A 14,880-nucleotide genomic window follows, 5' to 3' on the forward strand; every position below is an offset into this window, starting at 1 on the left:
ACAATTCTCTGTACTGGTGTCTCTCCCCCTCGACACCGCGTTGCCTTTCTGTAATAGCTTTCATTAATGCAATCAAGCATTCTTTCATTCTCAATTCTCATTCATGTTCTCTCAATTGCTCTTGACATTGGTTTTCCCGTACGACACTGACAATCTAGTCTAGCGTACGGAGGGGACCTCAGTTGGCGGACAGCAACTGCACTGACATCAATTGCTTAGCCTTACGTCGCCCTTCCAAGGAATCTCAGGAAGGCGTCGCGTAACAGTTGGTATCAGAGCCTAGGCTCGACATCGGACGAGGGAACGATTGCCATTACCACCATTTCTGACCATGGTGAATCATGGGGACCGCATTGCGGCCCTTGAACAGACGGTCGACGGATTACTGCCCATCATGGATACGGTGCCTGAACTAAGAACCAGCCTAGGGCAAAGGTTGGATGACTTGGACCGCAGGGTGCTCCAGGCCGAAGTTGACATAGAAATCATCAGTCGTGACTCCAAGGGAGACCGGCAAACGGCAGCCACAGAGGCAGCCGAAATTTTTGGCAAATTCGAGGGACTCCAACAGGAGCGTGCCGAGGATTTAGCTTACAGGGCACAAGAGGCAAACAGGATGACTGCCATGCAACAAACTATTGACGACTTGACAAACAAGCTCAATGTCGTCAATGCTGCTTTACAGGGCCTGCTACGAGGCGGTGGAAACCAGATCGGGGGCGCTGCAAACCCCACTTCCGCGACACAAAAACTGAAAATTCCTGAGCCAAAACCATACAGTGGAGCTAGGAATGCCAAGGAAGTGGAGAACTTCATCTTTGATGTCGAACAATATTTCGATGTTGTTGGGGGCCTAGAAGAAACTAAGAAGGTAGCAAATGCTGCCATGTATCTTCAGGGTGATGCTAAACTCTGGCGGCGGGTGAAATACGAAGCCATCAAGGCCGGTGAAGATGCTCTCGAAATATGGGCAGAACTGAAAGCAGTCATACGCCTACAGTTCTTCCCCGAAAATGTTGAATACAATTCAAGGAGAAAGCTACGGGAGCTCCGCCAGACCAAATCTGTACGGGACTATGTGCGAGAATTCTCCGCGCTCATGCTAAGCATACGCGACATGGGGGACAAAGACAAACTCTTCACTTTCCTAGAAGGGCTGAAACCTTATGCCCGTATGGAGCTACAAAGACAACGGGTAGATACCCTGCCCAAGGTGATCCAAGCAGCTGAATGCCTTGGGGACTATCAAATGGAAGCTCGGAAGGATAGGCCTCAGCCGCCTGCCCGAGCGGGATTCAAAGGGGGCCAGTCTAGCAATAGTTGCCCTAGCAGAAGTGGGGGAGATCGGGGCTCAACCAAACCTAAGGCTCCCTCCACAGGCAGCAACAGTGTTGCGTCTAACAACAATGATCGGGGGAGGAAGCCTCCCTCAAGATGACGTCATTGCGGCAGACCACATTGGAACAATGAGTGCCCACATGCACAGATGAACGCCCATCAGACTTTTGATGATGGGACTGATGACGACTCAGACGATGCGGATCAGACTGAACCAGTAGGTGCCTTCAATGCAATTGTTGGCTCCATTTATGAGGCATTAGCAGAGACTAGTGCTGGTATCCGTAAGAAGAAAGACCCATGTCTAGTCACCAAGAAAGGGAAAAAGAAGGCGGATGATGAGACTCCTCTTAAGCACGAGAGGACCTTAATGTTTGTTGAGATGAAGGTGAATGGCAAGCCCATTCGGGCCATGGTAGACACGGGTGCTACCCACAACTACTTAGCCTCGACTCAGGTGGAGCGCCTTGGTCTAGTTGTAGGGAAAGGTAGAGGCCATGTCAAGGCTATCAACTCACCTCCCCAGCCAGTGGGTGGAATAGCCAAAGAAGTACCGGTGAAGCTTGGCCCTTATGAAGGAAAATTCAACCTGCGCGTGGTGATCATAGATGACTTCGAGTTGATAGTTGGATTGGAATTCCTGAAGCAAACCAACACCATGCCTGTACCGTATGCTGACATGTTACTGATGATGGGAGCAAACGGGACCAAGCTCTGCATTATCCCGTGCATGCCCATGAAGATGGCCGTTGAAAACATCTCGGTCTTGCAGTTGAAGAAGGGGGTCAAAAGAAACGAACCTACGTTCCTGGCAACCCTCTGCATCGAAGATGTAGAATGCTCCTCGGGTCCCATTCCTGAACCCGTGAAGGAGCTACTACTAGAGTTTGAAGATGTCATGCCACAAGACATGCCAAAGCGACTACCGCCTAGGCGCACTGTGGATCATGAAATTGAGCTGGTGCCGGGCGCGAAGCCACCTGCCCGGGCGCCTTACAGAATGTCACAACCCGAACTCACCGAGCTTCGGAGACAATTGACGGAAATGCTAGACACAGGGATTATCGTGCCCTCCAAATCCCCATACGGGTCCCCTGTGCTATTCCAAAAGAAACATGATGGTAGTCTACGACTCTGTGTGGACTATCGGGCTCTAAACAAAATTACTGTGAAGAACAAGTACCCTATTCCGCTAATGGCAGACTTGTTCGATAGACTGGGTGGTGCGACGGTGTTCACCAAAATAGACCTGAAGATAGGTTATTGGCAAGTTCGGATTACAGAGGGTGATGAGCACAAGACGACCTGTGTGATAAGATATGGGTCGTACGATTTCCTGGTTATGCCATTCGGCTTGACTAACGCCCCAGCTACGTTTTGCACTTTTATGAACCAAGTCTTCCGAGAGTACATTGATGAATTCGTGGTGGTCTACTTGGATGACATTGTGGTATATAGCCAAACATTGGAGGAACACCTGATGCACTTGCGGAAGGTCCTAGCTCGATTGCGGGAGCATGAACTATATGCGAAGCTATCTAAGTGCTCCTTTGCTCAAAAGCAAATTGACTTCCTCGGACATGTCATTGGGGAAGGGCGGATCAAGATGGACCAGCAGAAGATTCAGGCAATCACAGATTGGCCGCCACCTAAGGATATCCACGCCTTGAGGGCGTTCCTTGGTCTATGCAATTTCTATCGGCGATTCGTGAAAAACTACTCCCTCATTGCAGTACCATTGACAGAACTCCTCAAGAAGATCACGCCTTGGGAATGGGGACCCAAGCGAGCGGAGGCCTTTAACGCATTGAAAGCGGCTATGTCTAGTAGCCCCGTCTTGGCCCTTCCTGATCTGGCCAAGCCATTCGAAGTACAAACAGATGCATCTGACTATGCCCTCGGTGGCGTCTTGCTACAAGAAGGGCATCCTGTGGCGTACGAGAGCCGGAAGCTAAAAGATGCAGAGCGGCGCTATGCCGCCCATGAGAAAGAATTATTGGCTGTCGTCCACTGCTTGCGCCTCTGGAGGCACTATCTGCTGGGAACCCCGTTCGTGGTCAAGACAGACAACACAGCTGTTAGCCATTTCATGACCCAGCCGAAGTTGAATGGTCGACAGGCCAGGTGGCAGGAACTCCTAGCTGAATTCCACTTCAACCTGGAATACCGAAGTGGGAAGACCAATCATGTTGCTGATGCGCTCAGTCGGAGAGCTGATCTAGCATCAGTGTGCTTACTCGCCACCCTAAGGGGGAGCGAGGTAGCCACCTCCATCAAGGACCAGATACAAGATCTACTCATCAGAGATCCTGCTTCACAGTATTTGGTTGATTTGGTAGGACAAGGCAAGACTCGCCAGTTCTACATGGAAGATGGTTTTCTGAAAGTGAAAGGGAACCGACTTTATGTTCCTAAAGGAGGAGATCTACGAAGGACTCTTCTAGCGGAATGTCATGATACTCTGTGGGCCGGCCATCCCGGTGAAGAACGCACCATGGCGTTACTTCGCCGTGCATATTATTGGCCTCAAATGGCCGATGACGTTGCTCAGTATGTGAAGACTTGTCTAGTATGCCAGAAGGACAAGTCAGACCGCTTAACACAGGCGGGACTTTTGGAACCACTAGCTATCCCAAAGAGACCTTGGGAAAGTGTTTCCCTGGATTTCATCACCGGATTACCCAAGGTCGTAGATCTAACAACTATCTTGGTTGTGGTAGATCGGTTTTCCAAGTATGCTACCTTTATTGTTGCCCCACAATATATATCAGCAGAAGACACAACTCGACTCTTCTTCTCTCATGTCGTCAAATATTGGGGCCTGCCCAAAGACATTGTTAGTGATCGTGACTCACGCTTCACTAGTAACTTTTGGACCCAACTCTTTAAGTGCCTTGGGTCGAAGCTGAGTCACAACTCAAGTTTTCATCTGCAATCTGATGGCCAGACGGAGCGGTTTAATGGTATGTTGGAGGAATATCTCCGTCATTTTGTAACCGAATCGCAGAAGAATTGGGTGAAGCTTCTGGATGCTGCTCAACTGTGTTTCAATTCACAAAAGAGCTCTAGTACAAACAAAAGCGCTTTTGAAATTGTTACCGGACAGCAACCGCTACTCCCACACACAGTCAATGCACCAAATATGTCTAAATCTCCTCGAGCTGCTAGCTTCTCTAAAGAGTGGAAGCGAAATTTGGAGATAGTGCGGAGCTATCTTGTCAAAGATCAAAAGCAGATGAAGAGGCATGCTGATCAGAATCGTCGCTTTGTTGAATACCAAGTAGGAGACAAAGTGATGGTCAAAATTCCAAAGCGTTACTTATTTGCGGGGGTCCATGACCCTCGCCTATTGCAAAAATACATTGGACCCTTGTCCATTGAAAGGCGCATTGGGAAAGTTGCATACCGGGTGGATACCCCAGCTTGGTGGAAAATTCATCCTGTCTTCCATGTCAGCCTCCTGAAACCTTTTCGGGAAGACACGGAGGATCCTTCAAGGAGCCAGCTCACAATACCCAGAATTCGAGGGCCCAATTCAACCAGAAAAAGGCGTGTGAAAGCTATCCTTGATGATAGAGTGATTCATGCCTCAAGGAAAGATCACCAAGAGTTCTTGGTGAAATGGCAGGGCTGTGATGCAGAGGAGAACACTTGGGAGAGGGGAACAAACCTCAAAGCCTACAAGAGCCTAATTGAAGATTATCTTGCAAGTAAGGCGCCGAGGACGTCGCCAACTCAGGTGGGGGAGAATGTCATGGGCGGCTTTCCAGCCGTGCCCCATGACCCCTTGGGCGCGCCCCGTGGCGTCCTAGCAAGCCTTCCAATGCCTAGCGCCACGGACGGCCCCGTGGTCTTGGTCGCGCCAAGTGACAAGCGCGCATGTGCCTCTGTCGCCCCACCGATATCCCTCGCCAGCGCCCAACCGCAGGCAGATGCCAACAGCGCCGCGCGCGCAGACAATGCCGCGCGCGCAGATCCTGATGCCAAAGACTATGCTGCCGACAACGGCCATGTTTTCTGCCTTATAGCAAACTAAGTCTTTTTCATTGTAAATATATTATTCCACGTACTTCTATTATGTTTCTCTAGCTTAATCAAATCTAGTCATGTAGCTTTGGTTTATTTTTTTTAAGTATTATTAGGGAGGATCAAGCAATCAAACTTTCTAGCAAGCAAACAATTCTCTGTACTGGTGTCTCTCCCCCTCGACACCGCGTTGCCTTTCTGTAATAGCTTTCATTAATGCAATCAAGCTTTCTTTCATTCTCAATTCTCATTCCTGTTCTCTCAATTGCTCTTGGCATTGGTTTTCCCGTACGGCACTGACAATCTAGTCTAGCGTACGGAGGGGACCTTAGTTGGTGGACAACAACTGTACTGACATCAGTTACTTCGCCTTACGTCGCCCTTCCAAGGAATCTCATAAAGGCGTCGCGTAACAGTACCCATGTCCCATGCTCAGAGCCTCCTATGATACAATTATTATTTAGTGTACTTTTACAAGTAAAATTGGCGGTTGAAAACCCACTTAGAACGGTCTTGTTTTCGACACGTAGTAAACTTATATGTGTGTGTGAAAATTACTAAAATTTAAACAAAAAAATCATAATTTTAAACTTATAATTTCAAAAGTATAATGGGGTCAAATATAAATTCTAGATGCACCTCTTCACAATAGTTTACCCATTCTCTTAAAATCCTAAATCCGCCTCTGTACATGCCTAGCTATGACAGAAAGTTGACTGCTTTTTGTATATGCACTAATGACGATTGAAATTTGACTTAATCTCCCTAGCATGCATCTTAAATTTATATTTACCAGGTCTTTACACCAAACCACATCAATAAAGCACGATTAAGTGAATTAGTGATATAAAATACATATTAATTAATCATGATTTAAACAAAACAACTTTATTTGCAAACACGTGTCAACATCCAAAATAAACATTAAATGCAGATAAATTTTTACCATTAGCTTTTCGTTCTGATTTGTAAAAGTCTATATATGATGTACAAGACCTGAACAGTGAAATTATCCTTAATGTCCTCGAGGAAAGGAACATTATATGGATTTTTTTTGCAGCAAATACTTTAATTTGGTGGACTAGTCAAATTGAGATAAATCAGATTACGTCTTAAGTATATGTTTCTCTTCTTTTCCCTGCTCAGTTACATACAATGCAGCTTAGAAAAATGACATTATATAATCACTATAAAAATAATAGGCGAAAAATATATAAAATTTGTATACTTTTTGTATATATATACATTCTGTATGTTATATACAAAAATCATACAAATTTTATGCACTTTTTTCGGCTACCAAATATAAATAGTTTCTGGCACGGGCTAAAAGTGATAATACCCCAGTTAACGAAATTGGAGAAACTCTAATTGATTAAACCTGAAACTTATTACCATAACTATTTACATTTGTGTGTTAAAATATTCCACATAATTTCAAAAAGACATTTATATGGGCTAAGTCTAACCTGTTACTAGCAGATAATATACAATGGAATCTAATATAGAAACTGTGAAAATAATAATTTAAAATCAGCCATTGATACTCCAAATAATTTTGACAAAATGGCTGCCACGGTTATCCATCTTCATATAGTTACTGAATGTTGTATGTCTGTACAATGAAAAGGAACAAGACTGCATTTAGATTTGTTAGAAAAATAATCAAAGAAAAGTCAGTCTAGGCTAAAGGCCACAAATAGTCAAAAGAGTAGGAGCTTATTAAAAAAATAATCAAAAAAGTTGACTCCTGCAATGATGCAAAGTGCACAGTAAATTTAACTACTACAGTTTACAGAAGGAAAACCACATTCAGATATGTCAGAAAAGCAATATATACATGCATATAGAGGCGGATCCAGGATTTGAGACTTATGGGTTTCTACCGTAATTTCAAGTTAATATGCAATAATAACTAGGTTCACAGTTAGATATTTTACAAATATTTAGTGAATTTCTTAATATAAATACAAGGTCTATGCAAGAGTTATTGGGTTCCCGGGAACCCGTATTCAATGTAGGTCAGCCCCTGCATGCATACATATACGCGCGTGTGTGTGTGTGCGTGCTCGATTTAGAGGCACAATAAGGCCTATTATCCTCTTCATTGACAGGTTAAAGAATAAGCTATTAAGAAGACTGCATCTTTGATTTCTTTAAACAGTAGAAATACTGCAGTAAAAAATAGGACTAAAATCTTACCTCTATATATAGACACAATAAACTCAGCTTGAAAATTGTTCCTTCAGTTTGAAAGTAACTTTCAAAGTTATATCACCATAAGGTTCATTTTGATTTGCATCGACAAGTCCACAATTCTCCAACACCTAGAATCAATTTCCAGAAGGAAGGCAATAAGTAAAATAATACAACAACAACAACAACAACAACAACAACAACAAAAAATCCAGTGAAATCCCACAAGTGAGGTCTAGGGAGGGTGAAGTGTACATTATCCCTACCTAATGAAGGTAGAGGTTGTTTCCGAAAGACCCTCGGCCCAAAAGAAGTGAAAATGAAACAATAAACAAACAGTAACAACAACCACGTAAGTAGACATGAGCACAAATGAAGATACGTGCAACAACAGCTATCTAAGAATATGACACTATAACAATAGATTCAATCTTGCTGGAAATAATAACACAATATGAAATAGCAAGGGGCTAGGCATAGAAAAATACAAGACTAGGACTAATACTACTGGGATGCTTAGATGAAACTCTAGACTGCCTGTCAACCCACAACACTAATCCTCGACCTCGACATACTCCTATCGAGGGTCATGTCCTCGGTAAGCTGAAGTAGCAAGGCAATAAGTAAAATATCTTTTGAAATAGTCCCTCAAACAATTGATAGAAATTATGCTAAATATGATCATTGGCTAAGCAAATGATGCATATCATATATGCAACTAAAAGGCAACAAAGCATATATATACACCTTTTTCTTGACTCAATCAAACACACAGTTAAAAATGATATTAGTAGTGTAAGAGCAATTAAGACTTACAACAGTCTCAAAGAACATTCGGGCACATATTTTCCTGTTTTTGCCTTCTAGAATTGTATATGCCTTCTAAAATTGAGCCACAGCTCTACAAACATACTATTAAAAGAATATCCCGCAACGTTAACCAATATTATGAAAAAGAATTTTTACCATGTGTTACCTTGTTCTAGCAGATAATGTGTCAAACTCTGGTGTTCCCCCTTCATTACTTAATAAATAACCAACTTCAGGAGTTCCTGGAAATCCTGATTTTAGTATATATAGGTATATATACAAGCTTCAGGCACATGTTACATCAACAAAACCGAGATATTTATGATGCCACAGGCATAGCACATAAACTTGAACCAACATTATCCAAATTACAACCAATCCTTAAGCTTAAAAAGAAAAAAGAAAAATAGAGGTTCTTAGCTCACCAACGGGAGTCCTGTCATCTTGGTCCAGAAAACTCAAATCCTACATCAGCATTTATCAATTTATCAGGTGGAAAACAGGTTCTGAACTAAGTTTAATAGTCATTTTGGCTTAACAAAATTTGACCATAGAGATGCATGTAGTAGTCAAGCCTTAAATGAGAATGACTACAAGAACATTCAAATATGAACCATAAATTTTCACTCACGTCGAAAGTAGAACTAAATACTAGCCTAAAATAGAGCAATATAAGTCTTCAACAATAAATAAACAATGAAAATCTGGAGCTAATGAGATTACTGTAGATGATATTAATCTGCTGAAACTGTTATCTAGATATGTAGAAATGTAGATTCGTACTTCACTATTTAACGGGGAAGCAAGCATGATCGAACATACCCCAGCAGAATTATCAAACTCAGGAATATCAGACAGAATGGTATTCTCCACATCTAGTCCGTCTCCGTACCATGTTGATGGGGTCTCCATATCAGAACAAACACACCCAGTAGATGCTGCTGGGTCCGGCGTGGGCATTTGTGGAGAGGAAATGAATTTATTCGGTGAAGGAAAAATTTCAGACAACAAATTGGTGCATGCAAATTCTTGATTATCACGTAGTCTTTCTGTTTCAATCCCAAGATCATTCCCAGGTAGAGGGGAATGGTTGCCACTGGGTTCTACATGATCCTCTAATGAGGAAGCGGTCTTGATTTTTGCTGAAATGAAGTCTTCCTTGTAGATGTTGCAGATATCATTATGTACTCCTACAAAATTACAAAAGCTGAGTTTCCGGTGAAGATAATTCAGACATGAACATATAAGATAAAAAGCTTTATGATATATACACCCACCGGTTATTAAAGGCTCAAATAACATTCCATCTTTTGTATGTCTCTTGTTTAGTTTCCATATGTCCAAAGAAGACAACGGAGCATTCTTTCTCCGGCGTTTCAATGCACTGGTATCATTTAGTAGCCTTCCAATTTTACTGTAGTGTTGAACATGATACACATTGTCAGAAAGACTAATGGTTTGAAGAGAAATCTATTTATTAATCAGATGATAATACATTAACATACTCATTCGACAATACTATATCATCCTCATCAATGAGTAGCATTCGCTTTCTTCTCCTTGCTTTTGGCTCCTCAGGAGGTGGTGTTGATTGAAGTACTAAATCAGGTGACTGATGCCCTGAATATCCATGAAAACGGAGAGTTATGCATGACATATATAATTTGAGTTTTAAGAAATAAGACTCTTTCACCCACCAAAAGATATCTGTGGATTAGTGAATTCTTGAACCTCTGCTGAAGTAGCAGAAGGTGGTTAGTCTCGTTCGACCATCTCTTCCACGACTAGGCTTGCACTTTCCTTGTCTTTCATGATCTGTTCCTCCAGAACTTTATCTGGTTCCATTACATCATTCCATTGATCTGACCATAAGGGAACATCCTCAGAACCATGATCATAGACAGCATCACGCATGATTTCAACTTCTGGAATATCTTGAGGAATGTCATCGTCAACAGTTCCTCCATTTAGTGCTGCCAGATTCTTAGGGGGGAGAATTTTGGGATTGAGCAGGAGTTCCACCTAGGTTTGATGGATCAGAACTGCAGCATCAAAGAAAACATTTATTCAAAACTTGGCAATAAATGGAAACAATCTACATTTATAGTCAGTCAATTAGATCCTTACTCTGTCTCAATAGGCATGGCACCTAATCCAGAAACTTCACCCGATTTTGACAAACTATTCCCTATGTCCTGTAAAAACGAGCTCTTAATCAAAATTATGTTGTCACTGTAAGTGAATAAATCTAAAATTCCCTGCAAACAAGAAGCAAAAGATAAACCTACCTCATCAATGAAAATAGCTACGCACTGATCTTCACACATTAGAACTTGATCTACGTGACAAAAAATTTCATTATTAAGAATATCAACACTAATGAAAATGAAACAGAAAAAGGTGTTATTAAAACAGGAAATAAATTAAACAACAAAATACATACCTTCCAAAGTTGTCTCTTCGTAACTTTTAAGATGAGTATCTCCAAACCTGGAAATCAAAATGCATGTGTGACTTCCTACAGACACTAGACTACTAAAACTAAAAAAGTAATTGATATGCAAGGTTACCTATTCAGGTCAAGATCATCATCAAAAACGACACCATCAAGTTCAAATGTTTCTGGCAAAGTGATGGAGTGGTATGGTGCATGCATAGCATCTTCTGGTAGATTGAGATTTATAGACAAAAAGGCCTTTCTTATACCCGTTTCTAACGTTCTGCAGTCTTGGAGAAAGTATTCAACTTGCTTTGAGTATATCCGAACAACTCCAAGTAGAAGCTGGGCAGACCATCGTAGTGCAAGGGGTACATCCGGAAACATGATGAACTTTAGAAATAAATTTAAACAAGTAGCATCAGTATAACTGAGCAAACTCTTACAAAAAACTATAATAAGCATATCAAAGCTACTGTTATATAGTTATGTAGAGCAACTTAAGTCAAATTGTTATACATTCTTTCTTGCTTTTTTTTGAAATCATGCTTTAATCACAAGATTCACAAACAGCAAACTATGAGTGGAATAAAAGCTTTCTATAAGATATCAGCAACGGAAAGTGATGACACATTCGGAGAATATCAACTCTAGTAAACGATAAAGAACATAATAACCTATTACGATGAGTCCATGAATGCATAGCAATCAAGCCATTAAGAAAACATCAAGAACTAATGAATGAAAACCAAGTGCACTTGGCATATAGCCCATATACCAGAGAAACTAAAGAAACATTTGAACTATTAAAAGTTTAAGCATACATATGTGCATGATTAGTCTCTCAACCACCTTCGTCTTCAATTATTAAACTACAGTAAATAAATAGACCTCCTTCGTGGTCGATCATCAACCTGTTGTTCTTTGTCGATCATCAACCTATTGTTGATAATCAACCTCTTTCTTGGTCAATCATCAACCTATTGTTGACAACCAACCTTTCATCAACCAATTGTTGATAATCAACCTTCTTCTTGGTCATTTGTCAGTCCATGGTCGCTAATCAACCTCGTTCTTGGTCGATTATTAACCTCCTTGGCGAAAAAAATTATATGTGTCTAAATAGCAGGGACATCAACCTATGGTCGATAATCGACCTCCTTCTTGTTCAATTAAAGTCATGTTCTTGATTTCAAACTTAAGGCAAGAAAAAAGAAAAAGAAAAAGAAGGTCTTTTCATTAGTTGAAGACTTAACCAAATCTTTTCTAGTGTGTCTATGTTAAAGTTTCATACTTTTATTTTACGCTTAAGAATACTCCAACCTCAAGAAAAAGGAGAATCTTTAATGTAAAAGAACAAACCTTTATCTCACAAAAAGTCCCAAACTGATACCAGCAAAACAAGAATCAGATAACCACATGAATTTAGAAGCAAAAAATAGATAAAAATTCCCATAAGAAAGAATAAAGGTTATATATACACTTAGCAGTTAGCAAATAAGAAGGGGCAAATTTGCAAGGAAAATAAAACACATTAGAAAACACAAAATTATAAGCATGAAAAATTAAATAGAAAAAAGAGTGAGCGAGAGAACAAACCAACAGTAGAGGGTATATTAGTGGAAGCATAATGAGACTTCTTCAACCTGCTTTGAATAGTCGCTGCCTGCCATACGGTCGATAATGGACCTTTCCGCCCCAAAAGCGTAAGCGAATAGAACATTCTCCGGCGATCGGCGGCGACTTTTCAGTTCAGGTTTACGGTTTGTAGGGGAATTCTAGTATTATTATATTTGGTTAATAGGGTTTTAAGGTTTCGAGAAGTTTATAGGGAACGCGGGAGATTGAATGTGGCGCCAATAGGTATGAGTGACGCTTCGATTATTTACGCAACTGCCACAGCTGTTTTAGTAGCTACGATTAACGACATCGTAGTAGTAGGGCAAATATTGATCTCATTATTGTGATTATAAGGGTGTTAATGCATCGATCAACCAGTTATTCCCAAAAAAAAAAAAAATGTAGTATTAACTTTCCACTTATTTTATTGTGTATAATTAACATTAAATTTTATTAATTTTTCCGCTTTGATTTAGTTCATTTAATTTTCAGAAATTTGTTTTTAAAATGTTAAATAAGAATATAAACGTTTCAAAATTTCTCATTTTATTTTTTTAACTCTTATGTTAAGAGATAATAAATGAAATTGAGCGCAACCAACTTTCACACTATTCCTACTTTGAAGATTATTTTATGATTCGTACTAAATTACCTATGGATTATGTTAAATTTGTATTGATACTCCGTATTTGATGGTAATATAGTTTTCAAGATGATATAAATATAGCTTTTTCTATATGTGAAGGATCAAAAATGTGCTTTTGCATAAATTCAAGATTAAATATGTTTAGTGAACATTGTAAAAACTAAAATTAGAATTTATCAATAGCTAAGGAATAAATTAAAATTTATCAATAACTGTGGGATCAAAAGTGCATGATATATACCAAATAGGATAAGCTAAATCGACGGAATAACATAATCATGTATTATCTTGTACATTTCTATTATCTATTAAATTAAGGAAAATCTCTGCCTTGTTATTTGGAAAAAACTATTATCTTATTAAAACTCATCAAAACTCTATAGAATTTTGGGAAGGTCCTCATATTATTAGAACATATCTTCGCACATAATATGATATTTATTAAGCGTATTAGTGGCATAAAGTCAAATTTTAATAAGAGACCTTATACATTTTTTATTAGTACACATACATACTCATATGCAGAAAAAAGTTAGTGTTGCCATTTTTTCATGTTTATTATTTATAAAATAACATTCTTAAATGATATAGCCTTTAGCTTCACATACTAGTAGTATTATTCATATTAGTAAGAGATAACTTAGATAAATAAGATGTTAGATATGTATTTTTAATATGTTACCTTTGATATTGTTGTAAAAAACTATATTTACTAATATAAACAATTAAGCAATTTAATTCAAAATTCTAAAATATTTTTACTGTTAAAGAGTAGACATTCTTTCTTTCTTTCTTTTGTCCAAGATTTTTTGTACTTTTTTTTTTTACAAACTTTAATATTGTCTAACTTGAAATAAAATCATAAAATTCATTATTAAAAATTTTTGGAGACATAAATCAAAGCTTTAACTACTTGAGCCACATGTACACCCCTAACATTCTCAATCAAATTTTATAGAGTCTCAATTAAGATAACATAACAATCAGTGAATGCGTTATTTAATTACCAAATGTAAATGAAGCTGGTTGAACAACACATTCACGAGACAATGATCTATAAATAATTGTTAATCATTAATTTGGGAGGCTCAACGGAACTGGTGGCTTAAAATTAAAATATATTAAAAGACCCTGAATTTTTTTTCATAAAATCCATTTAATATTAAGACAAAAAAAAAGGCTACTTGGTTTTGATCTAGTGGTGAGAAAGCAACGTATAATGTGTGAATTAGGTGCACGTCATATGGTATTGAACTCTCCCCTATACAAAAATATAGTATTAATTGAAAATGGTAAAAGTGTTGAGCTTATTATCCATCATGTCTTGAACCTTACAACATTTGTCCTAGGGATTTCTTAGTTAAAAAAAAAATGAGATACAAAAGAACTTGCTTTGTGATGTGTGGATAAATCAGATGTGACAAAAAGGAATAGCTAATTTAGAGAACCTGAGTTGAGAATTGAAATTAGAAAGTAAAATAGTAAAAAAATGTGAAAAAAGAAAGAAAGAAAAAGAGAATTGATGAGAAGATAAATACATTATTTAATTTAGTGAAAAAAAGTATTATCCTATTAACTCATTCAATCCTACCTTTAACAAATTTAAGAAAATATTAGAATTTAAAATATTTTATCAATAATTGTATAAATATAAATTACATATATATTATATAATGATATAGTAGTACTTTATATTTTTTGGGACTTAAATATTTGAGGAATTAAGGCAAGAACTTCACTTGCCTTACCCTCGAGCCGCTCTTGATTAGAGTTTAACAAATTTTTACAGTTATAAATTAAAAGCAGA

General features: G+C 39.0%; 1 protein-coding gene across 12 annotated transcripts; it reads right to left on the reverse strand.

Moving 5' to 3' along the window:
• Positions 1-6,780: 6,780 nt before the first annotated feature.
• LOC104217674 (sister chromatid cohesion 1 protein 3-like) lies at positions 6,781-12,709 on the reverse strand. 12 transcript variants are annotated; one of them, XR_011404947.1, is made up of 8 exons: positions 10,068-10,344; positions 9,876-9,982; positions 9,648-9,784; positions 9,193-9,560; positions 8,796-8,835; positions 8,537-8,621; positions 7,567-7,691; positions 6,781-6,979 (listed from the first exon to the last, which is right to left on the reverse strand). XR_011404947.1 is itself a non-coding variant. In XM_070167363.1 (7 exons), the coding sequence occupies exons 2-7, from the start codon at positions 9,914-9,916 to the stop codon at positions 8,443-8,445; spliced, it is 690 nt and encodes a 229-aa protein (XP_070023464.1). In that variant the 5' UTR covers positions 9,917-9,990; positions 10,068-10,344; the 3' UTR covers positions 7,606-8,442. The 12 variants fall into 12 exon arrangements, 3 of the variants coding, with proteins under 3 accessions (XP_070023464.1, XP_070023465.1, XP_009766284.1); XR_011404948.1 differs by having other exon boundaries at positions 8,537-8,612; positions 9,876-9,990; XR_011404946.1 differs by having other exon boundaries at positions 9,876-9,990.
• Between the last annotated feature and the right edge of the window lie 2,171 nt (positions 12,710-14,880).

This window comes from Nicotiana sylvestris, chromosome 2, assembly GCF_000393655.2.
Source record: "Nicotiana sylvestris chromosome 2, ASM39365v2, whole genome shotgun sequence".
NCBI classification, from domain to species: Eukaryota; Viridiplantae; Streptophyta; class Magnoliopsida; order Solanales; family Solanaceae; genus Nicotiana; species Nicotiana sylvestris.

Excerpts from the sequence above, each read along its gene's own strand:
- LOC104217674 (XM_070167363.1), bottom strand. The coding sequence starts at position 9,916 with ATGCTACTCATTGATGAGGATGATATAGTATTGTCGAATGA. Across the intron at positions 9,785-9,875 it reads GATATAGTATTGTCGAATGA|TAAAATTGGAAGGCTACTAA; the intron begins GTATGTTAATGT and ends TCAACACTACAG. Across the intron at positions 8,836-9,192 it reads AGTTTGATAATTCTGCTGGG|GATTTGAGTTTTCTGGACCA; the intron begins GTATGTTCGATC and ends ATGCTGATGTAG.